The sequence below is a fragment of the Podarcis filfolensis genome (assembly GCF_964270895.1).
Source record: "Podarcis filfolensis genome assembly, chromosome: 3".
NCBI classification, from domain to species: domain Eukaryota; kingdom Metazoa; phylum Chordata; class Lepidosauria; order Squamata; family Lacertidae; genus Podarcis; species Podarcis filfolensis.
This window is the reverse complement of record NC_139606.1, coordinates 37938881-37957711: the sequence shown is the minus strand read 5'-3', so window position 1 is coordinate 37957711 and position 18831 is coordinate 37938881. Positions and strand designations below refer to the sequence as shown.

The 18831-nt window shown below is 41.1% G+C and overlaps 1 protein-coding gene across 8 annotated transcripts in view; it reads right to left on the bottom strand.

Annotated features, from left to right (window-relative positions):
• COL19A1 (collagen type XIX alpha 1 chain) overlaps positions 1-18831 on the bottom strand; it is a 186063-nt gene that overhangs the window by 17236 nt on the left and 149996 nt on the right. For all 8 annotated transcript variants that reach the window (XM_083607147.1, XM_083607148.1, XM_083607143.1 and 5 more), the window contains 13 exons: positions 15872-15925; positions 13325-13378; positions 12260-12304; positions 11972-12022; positions 11845-11889; positions 11385-11411; positions 8187-8240; positions 7495-7539; positions 3654-3698; positions 3496-3558; positions 2939-2974; positions 2758-2802; positions 158-328 (listed from right to left, as the gene is read on the bottom strand). In XM_083607147.1, coding sequence (XP_083463273.1) covers positions 158-328; positions 2758-2802; positions 2939-2974; positions 3496-3558; positions 3654-3698; positions 7495-7539; positions 8187-8240; positions 11385-11411; positions 11845-11889; positions 11972-12022; positions 12260-12304; positions 13325-13378; positions 15872-15925 — 735 coding nt within the window. The remainder of the gene's footprint in view (positions 1-157; positions 329-2757; positions 2803-2938; positions 2975-3495; positions 3559-3653; positions 3699-7494; positions 7540-8186; positions 8241-11384; positions 11412-11844; positions 11890-11971; positions 12023-12259; positions 12305-13324; positions 13379-15871; positions 15926-18831) is intronic.

Sequence of the window (18831 nt, the reverse complement as noted above, 5' to 3'; positions counted from 1 at the left end):
GATTGTGTGTCAATTGGATGCGCCTAAAACGGTCGTCGCCTATACAAACATTTGTAAAGATTATAGTTTAACGGAGAATATTGCAACAACTATAAAATTAGCTGAATTTACTTGTGCTTAGAAACATGTGTTTCTCTTCAAGAGCCAATTACCTTACCGGTAAGCCTGGGACACCTGGTGAACCTGGAGGGCCCTTATGCCCTGGCGATCCGGGATTCCCTTTGTTCCCTGAGGGGCCCATGGGCCCTACAGACCCTTTCTCTCCTGGAAGGCCTGGCTTTCCTCTTTCGCCCTGCAGGCCCCTGTCTCCTGGTATGCCTTGATCCCCCTGTGCAAAACAGAGACAACGCTTTGTCACCTTTGTCTATGTGACCCTTTCTTGTCTTGATTGCTGAGTTAAGAGCGCTGAAAACGATCACATTCAACTGCAACACGATATGCAAAGAAAACACTCAAAGATCCTTATAGAAAGCTGTGATGCTTTAGATGAAAAAGCAAAGGCCAATACTATTTCCACTCTTGCTGTAACATCTGAGCTCTGCAAAAATAAAAACGAATGCATGTAGGAAGTTAAAGTAGATAATTCAGAGATGATAATAGGCAAGTGTTGGTTTTCAAAATCAGTACAGTCTTTTGAGGAAGACAGGAAAAAAAGGAATGGCTTCCGCAGTGCCACGCCTAATCAAAAACCTCCCTGCAGTGATGCCCAAGAAGTTAATGGGAAATCTAATAGTGAGCAAAATATGATAATAGCATGAGAAAGACTTGAAATGAGGTGCATATAAGTATACACACGTTTCAAGAATCTTACTGTGGCATGCAGTACAGGACATAAATCTCAAAATGTTAGAGTTACATATGGGTGGCCTTTTTCGCTCCATAAAAACTGTCCAGGGAACAATGGGTTGCGGCCAATGCTGTATGTCTGATCACCCACCCAAAATGAAAAAGGGAAATAACAGTGAAAAGGAAACAGAAGAGCAAATGAAATTTTTTAATGAGAAACTGGGGTGAAGGGAGACCATGAAAATACAGGGATGGGGAAACCTGTGGCCCACCAGATATTCGCAGGCTGCAGCTGATCTCATCCCTGACCACTGGCCATGCTGACTGGGCCGGATGGTTGGTAGTTGGAGCCCATATCATCTCGAGAGCTATAGGTCTCCTAAATCTGATGTAAAGAATATACATGGAACAAACTACAGTGGTACCTCAGGTTACATACGCTTCAGGTTACATACACTTCAGGTTACAGACTCCGCTAACCCAGAAATAGTACCTCGGGTTAAGAACTTTTCTTCAGGATGAGAACAGAAATTGTGCTCTGGCGGCGCGGCAGCAGCAGGAGGCCCCATTAGCTAAAGTGTTGCTTCAGGTTAAGAACAGTTTCAGGTTAAGAACGGACTTCTGGAACGAATTAAGTACTTAACCTGAGGTACCACTGTAATAAGGAAACATGCGGTATGGACATTCCCATAATGTACAGGGGTTCAGGTTTGAAAAAATAACAATCTTATTCAGGGGTTATGTACAGCCTTGGTGATAAATAATTAGCTTATTTAGTTGTCATCGGGGCAAATGATTAACAAAGATTTAATTCCTTGAGGAGCAAAAATAAATCAAATACTGGAAGTCTAATCAGTAATGGTTTTCATATCTGTATCTGCTTGCTCATTTTCTTTGGTTGTAAAGAACTGCATCCTAAAAATGAACTGCTAGTCTGCTGTAAGGGTTAATCTAAAGCTTTGTGAATACAGTGGTACCTCGGGTTAAGTACTTAATTCGTTCTGGAGGTCCGTTCTTAACCTGAAACTGTTCTTAACCTGAAGCACCACTTTATCTAATGGGGCCTCCTGCTGCTGCCACGCCGCTGGAGCCCGATTTCTGTTCTTATCCTGAAGCAAAGTTCTTAACCTGAAGCACTATTTCTGGGTTAGCAGAGTGTGTAACCTGAAGCGTATGTAACCTGAAGCGTATGTAACCCGAGGTACCACTATATACTTTTGGACATTTACTGTGCAATCATATGCATGCCTATTCTGAAGTAAGTCCCACTGAGTGCAGAATTGCAGCCGTAATGAAGGATTCCTATGAAGGCCACAAATGTTTCTTTCCTCTCCATAGTCTTCAACTGTGCATCAAAAGCACAAACTGTACAGCAAATATACATTAGAAGAAGATAAAGTGGGGTGGGGAAAAGAAGCAAGACAACTTGCCCCCTGAAAAGTGGTACTGAATTATGATTTCATAAAATGTTTGACTCATTTAAATTATGGTACATATTTTGCAACTAACTATGGACGTGGTGAGAAAAGGGCAGAGAGAAAATTAAGCATCACAGGCAAAGGTTGAAAACCTTTATGCCAATCAATCTGACCTCTAAATCAGTTTGATTTCCACTGGCTTAATCTTTGCTACTAACTATAATTGAGACTTCAGGTTCAAGGACTCCTATGACTTGTGATACAATTTTGGACTAATTGAATCTACAAGGTATTCATGTTTAGAGTTTAAATAGTTATGATAGAATATTGAGTGGGAGCAAAGCTAAAACCTTTGCAATCTAACCATTCAAATTAATCAACAGTCCAAAATACTTACAAATGATTAACATTCAAAGAACCCACAGTATAATTCTAGATACTGCTAATGATTTGAGAGTAGAGGCTGCTAATATTTGAAATGCTGCACCACCCTGTTCTTGACAAAATTGATGAAATTCAAATAACCAAACCTCTATGTAAAAATATAACTTACTCGTTCTCCTTTGGGACCTCTGTCACCAGGCTTACCCAATAAACCCTGGAAAAGGGAAGACAGTTTTAAGAATGCAAGCCTCTAGCTATGAGAGTTTAGATACTGATCTTCCACTGTGGCCCAAAGCAGAAGAATTATAATTTGCATAGAACCCAGATTGAACAAACCATGGCTTTCCTACCTGAGGGCCAGGTAATCCATCCTTTCCATTGATGCCCTAGGAAAAATAATAATGATCTTTCTATTACAAAATACATTTGGTCTCTTATAAGCTACACATATCTTGTATATGACTGGCATGTGAGTGAGAAGGGAGAGATAATGAGGGGGGAATGTGGTTGATTAAAAGAATGGCAGAAGTTTGAATAAAGCAGGGATGAAGCAAAATGGCAGTTAAATGACATCTTAGGTTAAACTATGGCATATTGAGGGCTCCACATTCTTTGTCTCTCACACATGAGACAGTTGAGGAATAGAAGAGGGAGAAAAAGTTTGAGTACAGTGAGAAGGGAGAAACACTGAAAAGAAAAAAGTGGCTGTTTTAAACAATGGAAGAAGTTTGAATAACACGGGGATGGAGACACACTGAAAGGAAAATGGTGGTTTTGGAATACAACTCCCATCATACCTAGCTAGCAGGACCAATGGTCAGGAATGATGGGAACTGTAGTTCAAAAACAGCTGGAGATCCAAGTTTGGGAAATTCTGTACTAGCATGTAGTATGCTGAATTACTTACTGGTATTCCAGCTGGCCCTTCTGGTCCAGGAAAGCCAATATCTCCAACAGGGCCCCTTTCACCCTAAAGGTAACAAAAGAATAACACATTTCCGACAATTGAAAAAAACAAGAATGCCAGTGTACTGCAAAGAAGCACTCAAAGGTACGTGCACTTACTGGTTCACCAGGTATCCCTGGTGGTCCTGGAGCACCATGCTTTCCCTGTGGAAATTAAGAAAAATAAGATTATTAAGAATATGAAAAGGAACACTGGCTATTCACTGTGAATGTTCTTACCAGCTGAGGTGAATAAGATACCCAATATGCCAAGTTACATCTACCAAAAACCAAGGGAAACACGTGATAGATGTTTGGGCCAACCCTGTGAGTTCTGACAAAACTCGAGACAGATGGCAAATACAGCCTCCCACCCTGAAAGCGTCTACTTGGGTGAAAGGAGAAAAATGAAGAATTCAGATCAGTGGTACTTAAGGAAATGACTACATACTGACTGCAGGTGCTGGTGACATTTCACATCATAATGAAGCATTATGATGTCACTGGTCCTCTCAGGGACTTGAATGTCATTTTATTTTTGAGGAAGAGGGGGGGAAATGAGACACGAGAAAAAGTGTTGTGCTAATCCAAGAAGGAATAAAGAGAGAATAAGAACAAAAGAACATTGAAGAAGAAAAGCAGAAGAGAAAGTGCTGTCCTGTGTGGGCAGGGAAAGGAGGAACCACCTAGGACCCCAAGACTTGTGCTTGATATATCCAGCATATTGGATGTCTCATCACTCCGGCTGAGAACAGCTGCTACACTGTAAGATTGTTACTATTTCCTACTTTATACAGTGGTACCTTGGGCTACATACGCTTCAAGTTACATACGCTTCAGGTTACAGACTCCGCTAACCCAGAAATAGTACCTCGGGTTAAGAACTTTGCTTCAGGATGAGAACAGAAATCGTGCTCCGGCGGCGCGGTGGCAGCAGGAGGCCCCATTAGCTAAAGTGCTGCTTCAGGTTAAGAACAGTTTCAGGTTAAGAACGGACCTCCGGAACGAATTATGTTCTTAACTTGAGGTACCACTGTACTATCAAGAAAGAACTCCATGAAAGGTTAGTAATTCAGAGAGAAAACTAAGCAAGACCCTTTCTCCTTGACAGCTGTCAATGTATGGGGAGTTTACTCCAAAGGTGTTCAACAGCCTGAGAGGCCACAGAAGCAACAAGACGCAGATGTTGAAAGCAACCAGGTGATGATTTGAGCAGAGGAATTCTACAATAGAGAGATTTCCAAAACAATGCAGTTCTTAGAGAAAGCAGAGAGAGAGAGAGAGAGGACATGCCAATTGGAGAAGTAAGTCTGGTCACATGCCAAAGGCAGAAGACACTGGAGTTAGTGAGGTGATCTGCATGGCGGAAGTCAACAAGGAACAAGACAGGGAAGTTGTCAAGTGCAAATGGGTAGCACCTATATTTGTATTAATGGGACTTGATTATTAAAAAGCATAACAAGGTTGATGTGAGCATCCTTGTCAGAATGCTTAACAATATTTCTACTATAGAGCAAGACATTGGACATATCCACTGGGAAACCCACAAGGAATGAACATTTGTGGTTAACCTAAGGGTCTGCTTCACTACTGATCTTTAATGTCTGAGGCAGTGTATAAATTTAATCTTAACCAGAGTAGATAAATTACCTTATTTTTTCAGGATATTTAACTATTTTAGAGAGGTTGCCAAAATTAAACTATTTAGTATCTTTTGTTCTTCACTAGACAGTAAACTGAATGGGTTCACAAAAGCACTTAATGAAAATTGTATAAACTACTGGCTGCCTTTTTTAAAAAAATCATGATACACTTTCATAATTAAAAAGCAATTCCTGAACTGCATGGGAGCTCTTCCAAGAGTAATAAGTTAATCTGCATAAAATTACTTCATTATCCTAAAGCTTCAATGGCTCTTTTTTCAACAGAGACTGCAGGTTTTTTTTTTGTTTCTTTGTTTAAATAACAAATCATGCATTTCTTTCCCATTGGACCATGAATACGCAAATCAAAATGCCAGTGGATTTACTTTTATCTACACTAAAGCTTTTTGAGGGTTTCTAAAAGAATTTCTAGAGGAGGGGTGGGGCACCTCAAGTGTGGGGGCCAAATGCAGCACCTCTATTCAGTTCTTGGGACTCTCCCCCAGGCCACACACCTTACTCAAGTGCTTTTGCCTGACTCGGCACTCTCTGCAAGATATTTTGCCTGTCTGGAATGTGTCCTTGACTGGATTCAAGATATAGAGATGGTGTCGGTGTAGAAACCTCTGGTTTTTATATGTCTAGAATGCAGCCTATAAACATAAGTAATATATTGCTCCACCCACTTTAGCCCATGGCCCCCGGCTACCACTGGCAAGCGGCCCCTGAATATTTGCCCCTAAGGGAATGCAGCCCTTGGTTCCCTACCCCAGTTCTAGAGACTTAGGTTGCAACTATACATTGCAGCCACTGTGCGGCCACTGCTAAAAACCACAGCTCTGCGTCTTATGCTTCTCGCTTCTCCAAAACATCTCCTATGGTAATTGTACAGTGGTACCTCGGGTTAAGTACTTAATTCGTTCCGGAGGTCCGTACTTAACCTGAAACTGTTCTTAACCTGAAGCACCACTTTAGCTAATAGGGCCTCCTGCTGCTGCCACGCAACCGGAGAACGATTTCTGTTCTCATCCTGAAGCAAAGTTCTTAACCTGAAGCACTATTTTTGGGTTAGCAGAGTCTGTAACCTGAAGCGTATGTAACCCGAGGTACCACTGTAATGCCACAATCAGTTATTTGACCCTCCACTTCGCTGGCAGCTGCTTGCAGTGTCAGAGAAACTTGCAACACTATGACCTCACATGTGCACATTTCCGCCTTACGAAATGTCGGGGAGGATGCCATTTTACAAAGTCTAAAAACAAACAAGCCACCGCTACCACACCAACTCTCAGGTTACATTACCTTTCAAAACTGGACAGGGCCTGGCTTCTAAGAAAGAATTAGCCCATACCCTAAAATGGATTTCTCTCAAATTCTAATATTTTCAGAAGCAGCTTATATTGTGTTTTTTTCAATCGCTGGTTTATGAAGGTCACCCCTGGGACAAATATAATTAAGCACAAAACTGGGTGTGTTACCACCCAGCTGCCAGTGATCTGCTCCCCTGCACTGGTATGACTTGTGACATAGAGAAGGGCTGAGGTTTAATTGATGTGAGAATGAAAAGTGGTGATGGGTGCAGGTGATGGAGGCAGGGACTTGAGGAACAATGGCAGAGAGGAGTAACAAAGAAAGAAGGGCTCTTAGGAAGGAAATGGATCAAGGGAAAGAAGGATAAAGGTCACAGAATGTTAATATCCTAAAGTGCCTAATTATATGCTATACACAGATACATGTAATGAAAGGCTGATGGTTGCTTTGGAGCTTTGAGAGTGGGATTTGAAGTGGAAGTGTTGGGTGATCACAATGCTTAACCCTTTCTCCATTTACTGTATCTTTTCACCAAATTTTCCAGCACACCACTCTCTCCCCACCAGGATTCCAAACACACATGGAGCTTTACAGTGAGGAAGGGGGAGTGACTTGGGGAGCGAATGTTAGTGGAAAAGCAGTTGCACTCTATTTGTTGAGGTGAAATGCCATAAAGTGGCCTTAAGAATTTGGCTTGTTTGCAAATCATTAATCATAATTCCTGATTCACATGTAACGGGGAGGCACGGTCAATTGTGGCCTTGTTTCACCACTTGTGCAAAAAGCAAAGCAAAGTGTAAGTACAGGGACTGTGTGTGCGTGCACACAGTTTGTGCATATCCTGGCTTATTAAACATGCAAATGCAGCCATTATTTCCCCAACAATGGAGGCCTCTGTTTGCGCCAATTCATACATGCCACTTTCTAGCAAACTTTACCACCTATTCCATGTACAATTAACGTTATTTTTTTCAATATTAAGACAGCATCTTTAGGACTATACTTACAGGTACTCCTGGAACTCCTGGAGGACCAGCTGGTCCGCGGTCTCCCTAAGAAATTAAAAATTAAAATAAAATAAAGATCTGATTTCAAGGCCAAATACTTGATCAGGTGCATGAGAGACTATGTGAGGCAAGAAGGCATAATGAGTTTCAAGAGTACTAGGCCAAATAATCCCAGTAAATACTCACCCAGTTTGCATGTAACACAAAGCCAAACCACAGCTTAGCATGAACACGTGAACATGTGGATTTCCAGAGAGGAGACTGTGGTCACTGCACTCTCATCTCACTTTGGCTATCCTGCTGCCAATCTATGCAGGGTTAAGCCATGGGTTGGCTTCGTTTGTCATCCAAAAACAGACTTGTAGTTGACTTGCTCCAGAGTCCAGACAAACCATAAGCTGATTGTTTGGCTTAGAATTACATGTGAACTGAGACAGATTATAGCCTCTGATTTCCCCCCCATGGAAATACAAATGAAACACACACGCAAACAATAATCTCAAGCTCAAGGATGTTATGCTTTTTGTGTGTGGAGACTATTAAATTTGATTTAATTAAAACAAAAGCTCAAGGACACCTAGCTCTGTGACCTTTATTTATCCCTTTCTTCTCAACAGCGATCAGTGTCAATCACGAATGCATGAAAACACGTAGTAAAAAGAAACAGGCAGGTTTAATTATTGAAATCCTACCTTTTCTCCAGGAAGTCCCTCTAATCCTGGCAGTCCCATTGGACCCGGTTCTCCCTTGTAAAGAAAAAAGAAGATTATTGCTGAAAAGTTCTACATCCTCAGTAAATAAAGTTAAGCATCCAATTTCAGAGTATTTCACAAGCTGCTAACCACGCTGTTTACTTGGAGGTGGCAATTTTTACCCTATTGAGTGTTCTAATGACTTGAGAATAAAAATTGCTCCCAGATTCGGATTGTGCTTATTTTCTGAATAAACATTTCAGTTTTGATTAAAAGTCCTAGTCAGGGATGGATGAATCATTTGATGAGTGTGCTTCATCAAGGTCAGCTCTTAAACCCGATTTCGATCCAGTGACAGAAAGCTACTTCTCACAGAGGCTGCAAATCAGTGTCTGGCCAGTACTACTACAGGTAGAGGCTCCAAGGAGTAAATGCTTTTCCATACAAATAATTCCCTGTCAAGGAAAAGGGCTCTAGCCTTCTTCTTCTTCTTTTGTATGGAATATTCATTTATGAAAGCCCTCCCCTGCATCCTGAAAAATGCTTGTTTACCACCTCAGTGAGTGCTAAGCCTCTGAGGGTATGTGCTGCCAGCTGGGAAAATGGATAACACACTTATTTTAAGAACCCTGTGAGCATATCCCTCAGTAAAAAGTATGGTTGTCGAAGGCAGGCAGCAACCTTTTGGGAGGTTCGCATACTTGCCAAGCTCGAAAGTACAGGTGTTGAAAAGGAAAGAAATTCCTAGCTCCCAAACAAAGGGAAACTTGAATGAGAACCTTAGCTGAATCCTGCAGCTGGAATAACTAGGGAAGTAACCTGCTGACCTTTCACTGGAAGTGGAAAACTCTGTTTGAGGTAAGTACCCCTCTCTGTGCATCAGACATCCTTCCTATTTCTTATTTCTACCAAATAAGCAGTGCTACATTCTTAAATCACCAATGTTACTAGATAGAAGTTTTGGGGTGTATACTTAACGTTGCTATGGTTCCAAGTTACAGATGTAAAATCTAACCTGAGTTGCAACAAGGTTAAGTAGCATTAGGTTAAAAAAAGTGAAACAAAACAAAACAAAAAACACCACAATAAAGAGGATCATGTATCCACCAGCCCCCAGCTCTGTTCAATTTCCTCACATAATACCTCTCAATAAGTGGAAATTAAAAATAGTAAGTATTGTTTCATTCTGTAAACAAATTTAAGCCTCACTGTACCAAAAGGAATCATAGAATCATAGAGTTGGAAGAGACCACAAGGGCCATCGAGTCCAACCCCCTGCCAAGCAGGAAACACCATCAGAGCACTCCTGACATATGGTTGTCAAGCCTCTGTTTAAAGACCTCCAAAGAAGGAGACTCCACCACACTCCTTGGCAGCAAATTCCACTGTCGAACAGCTCTTACTGTCAGGAAGTTCTTCCTAATGTTTAGGTGGAATCTTCTTTCTTGTAGTTTGGATCCATTGCTCCGTGTCCGCTTCTCTGGAGCAGCAGAAAACAACCTTTCTCCCTCCTCTATGTGACATCCTTTTATATATTTGAACATGGCTATCATATCACCCCTTAACCTCCTCTTCTCCAGGCTAAACATGCCCAGCTCCCTTAGCCGTTCCTCATAAGGCATCGTTTCCAGGCCTTTGACCATTTTGGTTGCCCTCCTCTGGACACGTTCCAGTTTGTCAGTGTCCTTCTTGAACTGTGGTGCCCAGAACTGGACACAGTACTCCAGGTGAGGTCTGACCAGAGCAGAATACAGTGGCACTATTACTTCCCTTGATCTAGATGCTATACTCCTATTGATGCAGCCCAGAATTGCATTGGCTTTTTTAGCTGCCGCGTCACACTGTTGGCTCATGTCAAGTTTGTGGTCAACCAAGACTCCTAGATCCTTTTCACATGTACTGCTCTCAAGCCAGGTGTCACCCATCTTGTATTTGTGCCTCTCATTTTTTTTGCCCAAGTGCAATACTTTACATTTCTCCCTGTTAAAATTCATCTTGTTTGTTTTGGCCCAGTTCTCTAATCTGTCAAGGTCGTTTTGAAGTGTGATCCTGTCCTCTGGGGTGTTAGCCACCCCTCCCAGTTTGGTGTCATCTGCAAATTTGATCAGGATGCCCTTGAGTCCATCATCCAAGTCGTTGATAAAGATGTTGAATAAGACCGGGCCCAAGACAGAACCCTGTGGCACCCCACTAGTCACCCTTCTCCAGGATGAAGAGGAACCATTGATGAGCACCCTTTGGGTTCGGTCAGTCAGCCAGTTACAAATCCACTGAGTGGTAGCATAGTCAAGACCGCATTTTACCAGCTTCTTTACAAGAATATCATGGGGCACCTTGTCAAATGCCTTGCTGAAATCAAGGTAGGCTACATCCACTGCGTTCCCTTCATCTACCAGGCTTGTAATTCTGTCAAAAAACGAGATCAGGTTCGTCTGACATGACTTATTTTTCAGAAATCCATGCTGACTATTGGTGATCACAGCATTCCTTTCTAGGTGCTCACAGACTGTTTGCTTAATGATCTGCTCCAGAATCTTCCCTGGTATTGATGTCAGACTGACTGGGCGGTAATTATTTGGGTCCTCTCTTTTCCCCTTTTTGAAAATAGGGACAACATTTGCCCTCCTCCAGTCTGCCGGGACTTCGCCTGTTCTCCAGGAATTCTCAAAGATGACTGCCAGTGGTTCTGAAATCACATCTGCCAGTTCTTTTAATACTCTTGGATGCAGTTCATCTGGCCCTGGAGACTTGAATACATCTAGACTAGCCAAGTATTCTTGTACTATCTCCTTAGTTATTCTGGGCTGTGTTTCCTCTGCTGAATCATTTGCTCCAAATTCTTCAGGTCGGGCATTGTTTTCTTTATCGGAGAAGACTGAGGCAAAGAAGGCATTGAGGAGTTCAGCCCTTTCTGTGTCCCCTGTTTGCATTTCACCATCTTCTCCTCTGAGTGACCCCACTGTTTCTTTGTTCTTCCTTTTGCTACGAACATACCCATAAAAGCCTTTTTTGTTGCTTTTAACCTCTCTAGCAAGCCTGAGTTAATAGGTAGAAATAGGTAGCAGAGTTCTAATAAATACTAATAATTTTTTTCTTCTGAATTAGAAAATGAATTTGAAATTAGGCTGGTTGGGGGGGCGGAATTAGTGAACACCCATCCTATCAGATATTTAAGATACATTTAAACCAGTTACATACCACTGCTCCGGTGTCACCTTTTGGGCCCTGAAAGACAAAGAAATAAATTTTATTTATTTATTGTATTACGTTTGTATCTTTCCTTTCTTCCACGCTGGGACTCAAGGTCCACAGGCAGTCTCCACCTTAGGCATTGACCAGATGGAAACCTGAGAATACCTGGAAGGGTATTTCAGTTGACCTTGCTGCTCCAAAATACAAAGGGAAATCATAAAGGAAACCATGTCTGTACTAGTAAAATGAATTATCCCTGTTTCCTTTTACCAGGCTTGTTGTTCAAAAGAAAGAAAGAAGCATTTGTGTGCAACTTCTGAAATGTAGTTTCAGGCTTCGATCTTGTGCACACCTACATGGGAGCAAGTCCTGTTGAATTCAGCGGGACTTATTTCTGAGGAGATACGCATAGGTCATCACTGAGACACTATATTCATATCAAAGACTATAGTAATGCAATACTTACAGGCGCCCCAGGTGGACCAGCGTATGTGGGAACATTGGCACCCCCCTACAGTGGGAGAAACACTGCGTTTGAATCCATGCAAGGTGACTACAACTGCAGAATACAAGGACCACAGACCATAAAATACCTGTAGTTTATATAGGCTGCTCATTCCATTTCCTTCATTGTACGGCACACCCTGAAAAAGTGAAGAAAAGAAAGGATAACAAACTCTAATCTCTAACGAAGCACAAACACACACACAAAATTCTAGCTGGTGCATCAACATGAAAACAGAGCCTTTCCTATGGAGGTTCAGGCCATAATAAATCAGTTACGCTGCTTCAAGTCTCAGGAATCAGTTGAGGTACAGAATTTTTCTGCAAAAACACGCTTAGGACCCCCAGCTATTGACAGTATCATATATTTCACTTACGGGTGGTCCGGGAGGTCCAGGTTTTCCAGGAATACCCTCGTTTCCCTAAAGTGCAATAAAAAACCCCACCATGAATATCTCTTTTGAACGTATGTAAAAGCAAGGTAAGCAACAACCATATTTAATAGTAACCCCCAAAAAAGGTACTTTCAAACATAGATGTTAGTTCCCTTGTACTTAAAATTCAAGATTGCATATAAATCAGAATGCCTGGTGCCTATCTATGCAATGTGAGTCACCACAGCTAAAGGACATAAAATGCCTTCCATTCCTTTCCTTGCATAATTTCATCAGGGACAGAGTTCACAATAACAACCCTTAGTGAATGCTACAAGGTACTATCTATGACTGCTCCTTAGCAGAACACAGAATTTAGCTGACAGCTTATTATAAAGAGTAATAAGACTGGGGAAGGATGAGAATACCCTGTTGAAGATAATATTTTATTTTTTTATATATAAAAAATAACCACCATCAATTCATGCTGACAAAATTGTCTTTGGAGCATATCGAAGAAAAACAGGTGGTCCATTGTTGTTCCTGTTTTTCTGCAGCAAGTAGCACTGATGTTGATTTATCTATAATATAGAACATTCCGTTGTGCAGCTCAGTTTTCTGTTGCCTTGAACTTCAATTCCTTAACACAAAGATGAGAACCGCAGATGGGATGTGGGAGGTCCCAGGGGTGCTGTTGATGCTGAAATCTTCCGAGAACTCTAAGATTCTTGTAAGCCCACCTGTGTTTTAGAACCTTAAAAGGGGGGGGGGGGCTTGGTGTTGATTTCCTCCCTAAGTGAATATGCAGCCAAACTCAAATCACTACCTGGCTAAATCTGTGCCTTTAACTAGATGAAATCAGAATACAATATATATTTATGTACAATGTGACTGATATGTCTTACTGAAACCTTCGCTCTTGGCATTTCAAAAAAATTCAATCTAAACAAAATAAAGACTGTACTGATATTGTTTTCATTAAACAGCCTACGAGAAAAAAGAAGTTCAGTCGGCTAAAAACAAAATGGTTTGGGGAGTGTAAATATAATATGTAAAGGGATAACGTACCTTTTCACCTTTTGTCCCTGGTGAGCCTGGGTGTCCAGGTCTTCCGACAGCCCCCTGAAAAACATTTATTTACTTTTTATTACATTCACTTATTTCATAAAATGTATACACTGCTTGATTGTAAAATACCTCAAATCCATTGACAAAAAGATAAAACAACAGAATCAATGAAAATTCACAATATACAAAAGTGTAAATACTAAAACAGGTTTAAATGAGCTCAAATTTCTAAACAAGAATGTTTCAGCAGGTGCCAAAAAGAGTCCAACGAAGGCGACTGCTTGATCTCAATAGGCAGGGATCGATAAAATGTGTCTCCCATATATATATATATATATATATATATATATATATATGGGTGTGGGTGTGTTAAAATACTGTTTTAGTCAGATTCTGCAAGTTGTACTTTTTGAAGGTCATTTTAAATGGATTCACTTTTCTTTGTCCAAGATTATACTTCTAATAAATTGCTATATCCTACTGATGAGCCTCTGGTGGGTGAAGCTTACTACAAAATATATATATCATGGGTGAAAGCTATGCTTCTGATTACACCCTCTGCCCTGCAGTAAGCTACCTACAACCATTTGATATTGATCCTTTCTGAAACCACTGTTGATGCTCGAATGACAACTCCAATGTTGAAATGTTGTTCATTACAGTTGCTAAATTAAGAACAGGGGGTTGTATCCAGTGCAGCTGAAATGCAACGGTGCTCATGCAAAGGGAGTATTTCTCGTCCAACACCAGAGCAGCATCTGAAAGTCCATCCTGTGGATCAAGGCACACCACTCATGAAATCTGCCTCTATCCAATTTCCCCCACCCAGCTGCAGCCTCCTATCCCACATCTCAGGCTCCCCTTCAGTGCTTTTAAGGTTTTTTGATGCATACTGGAAACTGCACTAGGGAGAAGCTCTGGGAATTCATCTTACTCAAGCATCATTGTGCTGGTTTGAATACAACTCAATGAAGGAAAGGAAAGTGATAACAATTACAACCTGCCTGTATAATGCATGACTCACCAAGCTAAACGGGGCCCATCAGCTATGAATTGTAGCCTGCCAAGTGACTGACAGCCCGATCTTTATTGTCTGAAACAGGAAGCCTATTTAGGAGGTTTAGCAAGCCCTTGGTGATCCACATTACCTAAGTAGCATAGTGCATCACAAGCTACTGAGGCCCAATCTGGATAACTGCAACTCTCTTATGTCTTTACCCTCCTCTTCTCACCCATTCAAGAGCAAAAGAGAGAGGCAGAGAGATGGAGAAAGTTCATATTTAGATGGTTGTTGCAATCAAACATTTCTTACAGATGCAACCATAAACTTTTCCTGATATAAGAACAATGGATTGAACGAACACAGCTCAACATATTTGGACAGCACAACACGCTGAAGCTTCTAATCTCTATCCCTCATGAACGAAGGACAGAAAAGGAGGAGGAGGAAGAGCAGGAGATATTGCAGGAATCACTCATGCTCACAACAAACCACGGTTTCTTGTCACATTTGAAACAGGCCCATACATCATTTGACTTATTTCACATATTCAATCCATATATTTACAATAAATATAATGGGGTGGGGTGGGGAGGATCAATTCATAAAACAGGGATTCTTCACAACATAATGTGAAGTTTTAACATTTGAGTTTTCAGGACAGCATTGTTTTATGAGTTACTGTTGTACAAAACCCATTAGGTCTGCTGAAGACAAAATTGTGGCCTTAATCAGAAAAAGAAGCAGGTTGGGGGAGGAATAGCAACAAAAATCAGCCTGACTATCACTTATCAACTATGTCTATGGGACTAGAAACTCACATAAGGTTACCTGCCCTCTTAAATGCTAAGGCATTCTGCGCAAACAAATGTCTTAATTTAGTGGAGGTCATGCATAAAAATGGTATTTACGCATATCTACTTGTCCCAGACTATGAATGGAAATGCACATTTGAATGCACAGCCAATTTGGAAACAACGCAGTGCGGGCAGAGGATACCAGTGTTCTGATGTGTATCCAGTTTATGTCTGTGTTTCTAATCCAGCAAATGATATGCATGGAAGTCTGCTTTCACATGAAGATCTCCTTATCTTCTTTGGAGTATAAGAGTTTAAATTGGATTAACAAGCTCTCTAAAGCTTTAGCCCAGCTCTGGTTTATATAACTAAGAAATACTGGCCCTGGGTTCTTCCACCAAGGACTCTTGCTACACAACAGTCTTGCTACACTGACTGTAGTTACTTTTAGGTGGTATTCGGGTTGCACAATTGAAGTTGTGCAACCAAGCTGTCCACCCCTCACCTCCTGCAACCCTCCAGACTTCTTGAGATGAAGAAAGTGCATTGGAACTCAATAAATAGCCTATGTGGCCTATTCCCCCCCACAAGGTTTGTGCAAACAAATCAGGATGGATGCTCAATAAACAGGTCATCTGGAAATGTCCTTTCACTCAACTTAGAACAATCCCTTCCTGTTAAAGCCTGATCAACAGGTGCAGCAATGCTGTGCTCAATTAGTTCATTGATAAGGATGGTGCACAGACTTACTGAAGGTCCAGAAGGCCCTGCTACACCAGGAAGTCCTGGAATACCTTGAAGACCCTGAAATGAATAAAAATAAAAGATGATACACATACATATTTCTATATTTGTGAAAATATGGAACCACTGACCTTTTTTTCTAAAATATGTACATCCTTGCAAATAGCATTCTTGTAGTTAAACAGCATATTCTATTTAAATCACTGGGATTACTTGGAATAGTTAACAGTGCTACCCTGCACATGTCTGCTCAAACCCCATTGCTTTCACTGGGATGTTCTCCCAGGCAAGTGTGTTTCAGATTACAGTCTAAATCTGTATAGTAGGGAGAGCTTTCTTTTTATGCAAAATACAAGGATCATGCCACCGCATCACAAGTCTCCTCTCCATTTCTCATTTAATTGTTTTCATTTTGAAGGCTCTTCTTTTAAATGCTTATTTATTCATTAAGTCACACAATAAATACATTTGATTAGTCTTACATTTGCTTAGATTGTTGTTGTTGTTTTTCCTTTTCTGGACATCAACAGCTTCCCCACCCGCCAATAATGGATGATAGTTGAAGTATCTCTCTGTTACCTAAGGTATGTAACTAGAGTATTGATTTCTTTTGACATCAGTGCTTTTTTTAATAAAGAAGAAAGTAATAAAGCATGGATCTGGGGCACAACATGTAATCACCTAGTATCTATTTCTCTTTGACTCAGTGAACAGGGATCTGTTTTATGTTTTGGAAATTTATTTATTTAAGAATACTTATATCCTATTTTATAGCCGCACAAGAGGCTCTCAAAGTGATTTACTTGACTATCTACTAGTATGGCACATTTATTAGCATGGATTTAAACAGCTACACATTTGGCTTCATCACAGAGGGTGATAACTAAACTGTTCCATACAACTTTTACACTTTGCCTCACAAACAATAGGAAGTGTCAAGACAGACAGACTAGTTTGACAGTGTTTCCCTCTTCCGAGAAAACCTTTGGAATTTTAGTTCTATGAGGTGCGGTTGAGGATCTGCAACAGAGAATACAGTTGTACCTTGTAAATTGAATGGAATCTGTTTTGGAAGTCCGCTCGACTTCCTAAGCATTCGAAAACCAAAGTGTGGCTTCTGATTGGCTGCAGGAAGCTCCTGCAGCCAATCGGAAACTGCAGAAGTCCTGTCAGACATTTGGGTTCCAAAGACATTCACAAACCAGAACACTCACTTCTGGGTTTGCGGCATTTGGGAGCCAAAACGTTCGAGTACCAAGGCGTTCAGGATCCAAGGTATGACTGTACTCAAACAACAATTCACAAGATTCTTTGGGGGAAGGCTGGACGTTTCATGTGGTGTATATTAACCACATATCAACACAGTGCAATTTTATTGTTCCTTTTATCCTCTTCACCACGATAGTCCCCCCCCCCAAGTTGTGGTATAGAGATTCTTGCAAATAAATAGTGAAATCAATTTAAGTGTGTAATGCAATTATGCTCTGTATGCAGGATGGATTATTTCTGCAGAACGCTTTTTAGGTGCTGTATCCAATGAAGTCTGGTTGTTAACCAGATGATTGGTGGTTCAAACCCACCCAGGTATGGCTGTGGGCAAGATTCCTGCATTGAGGGGGTAGGATCAGATGACCCTCTTGGTACCTTCCAACTCTTCGATTCTAAGATTCCTTTCTATGGACTTACGTTTGTGCAATGGAACCTCCCCTCTTTTCCCTCTCCTCACACACCACCTAGGCAGCAGATTTGGGAAGGGTACGGGGAAAGAAGAGAGGGAGGGGAAGTTCTGTTGTGCAAATGGAAATCCTTTCACTAACAAAACTACTTTGTTGTAAAGCAACCTTTGCCTATACAGTATATGTACTCATACTTTGCATGTCTACGGCAAGGATGGAGAACCTGTGGATCTCCAAAAGTTCCTAGGCTACAAATCCCATCACTCCTGACCACTGGCTGAGCAGCATTTGGAGCTTGTACATGGTTCCCACATGCTGCGTTTGTGCATGACAGTAAAAAGAAAAGCAGAAGCTATGTGTGCGCCACCAGATTTTGGCACACCGGCTAACATTCTGTTTCAGCCACAACAAAGCATAAAAACCAGTGCAAGCCATAGCAATTGCTCTAATGTAAAAAGGAAATATTTTATTATCCTGGATGAGAATAAGCCCCAAAACAAGAACAAAAGGCTAAGAGAAAGAAAGAGAAATAGGGCAAAAATAGGTTCAGAGACAGACTACAATAGATGCTACATTTTAGGATATCTCTCACCTGTTAAAAAGAAACTGACAGTGAAGTTTGTCCAAAGTTCTGTGAAACCCAATACATTACAACATTGGCTTGAAGTACAACCCCACTTTGTTGCTCCTGAAACTTTGTACCTTTCAGACCCACTAATGAAATCACTGTTGGCAGTGTAATCTCCTGAAAGTAGCATTAATTTACCCACTTACAGTGCACTAACCTAGAGCTACTGCTAAAATGTAAGAGCCACTGAAAAGCGCCGGATCGCCTAAGGAGCTGATGAGCTGCACAGCAGTAGGACTCTTGCTTAGTAACTGAACGAATCCATATGGCACCCCACTGAACCAATAAAAAGTTTTGCCCAGAATGAACTTGCTCTGGAGTCTCTTAAAAGACTAAATGCCAATTATAAACTGGCCTTTTTGATTATTACTTGCTCAGTTGCCTCGTGGTTCTCAGCAGTAAGGTATTGTTAAAGAGTTGCTTGAAGTCAGGTCTCTGGAATTACCTGCTGCATTTGCTGAGCAGAAAGGATCCAACAAACACATCATAACAAAGCTGTGCCCCTTTCTGTAGCTGGCCTATTTGTCCTTAAAACACAGAGCCATTGTCAAATCTGCCTTTAAATCTATATTAATAGTACCAAGGTCATATTTATACATGAGGCAGTATAGGGAAATTTGTTTCTCAAATCCAAGTGCATCCAGCAGTTGGTGTTCATGTAT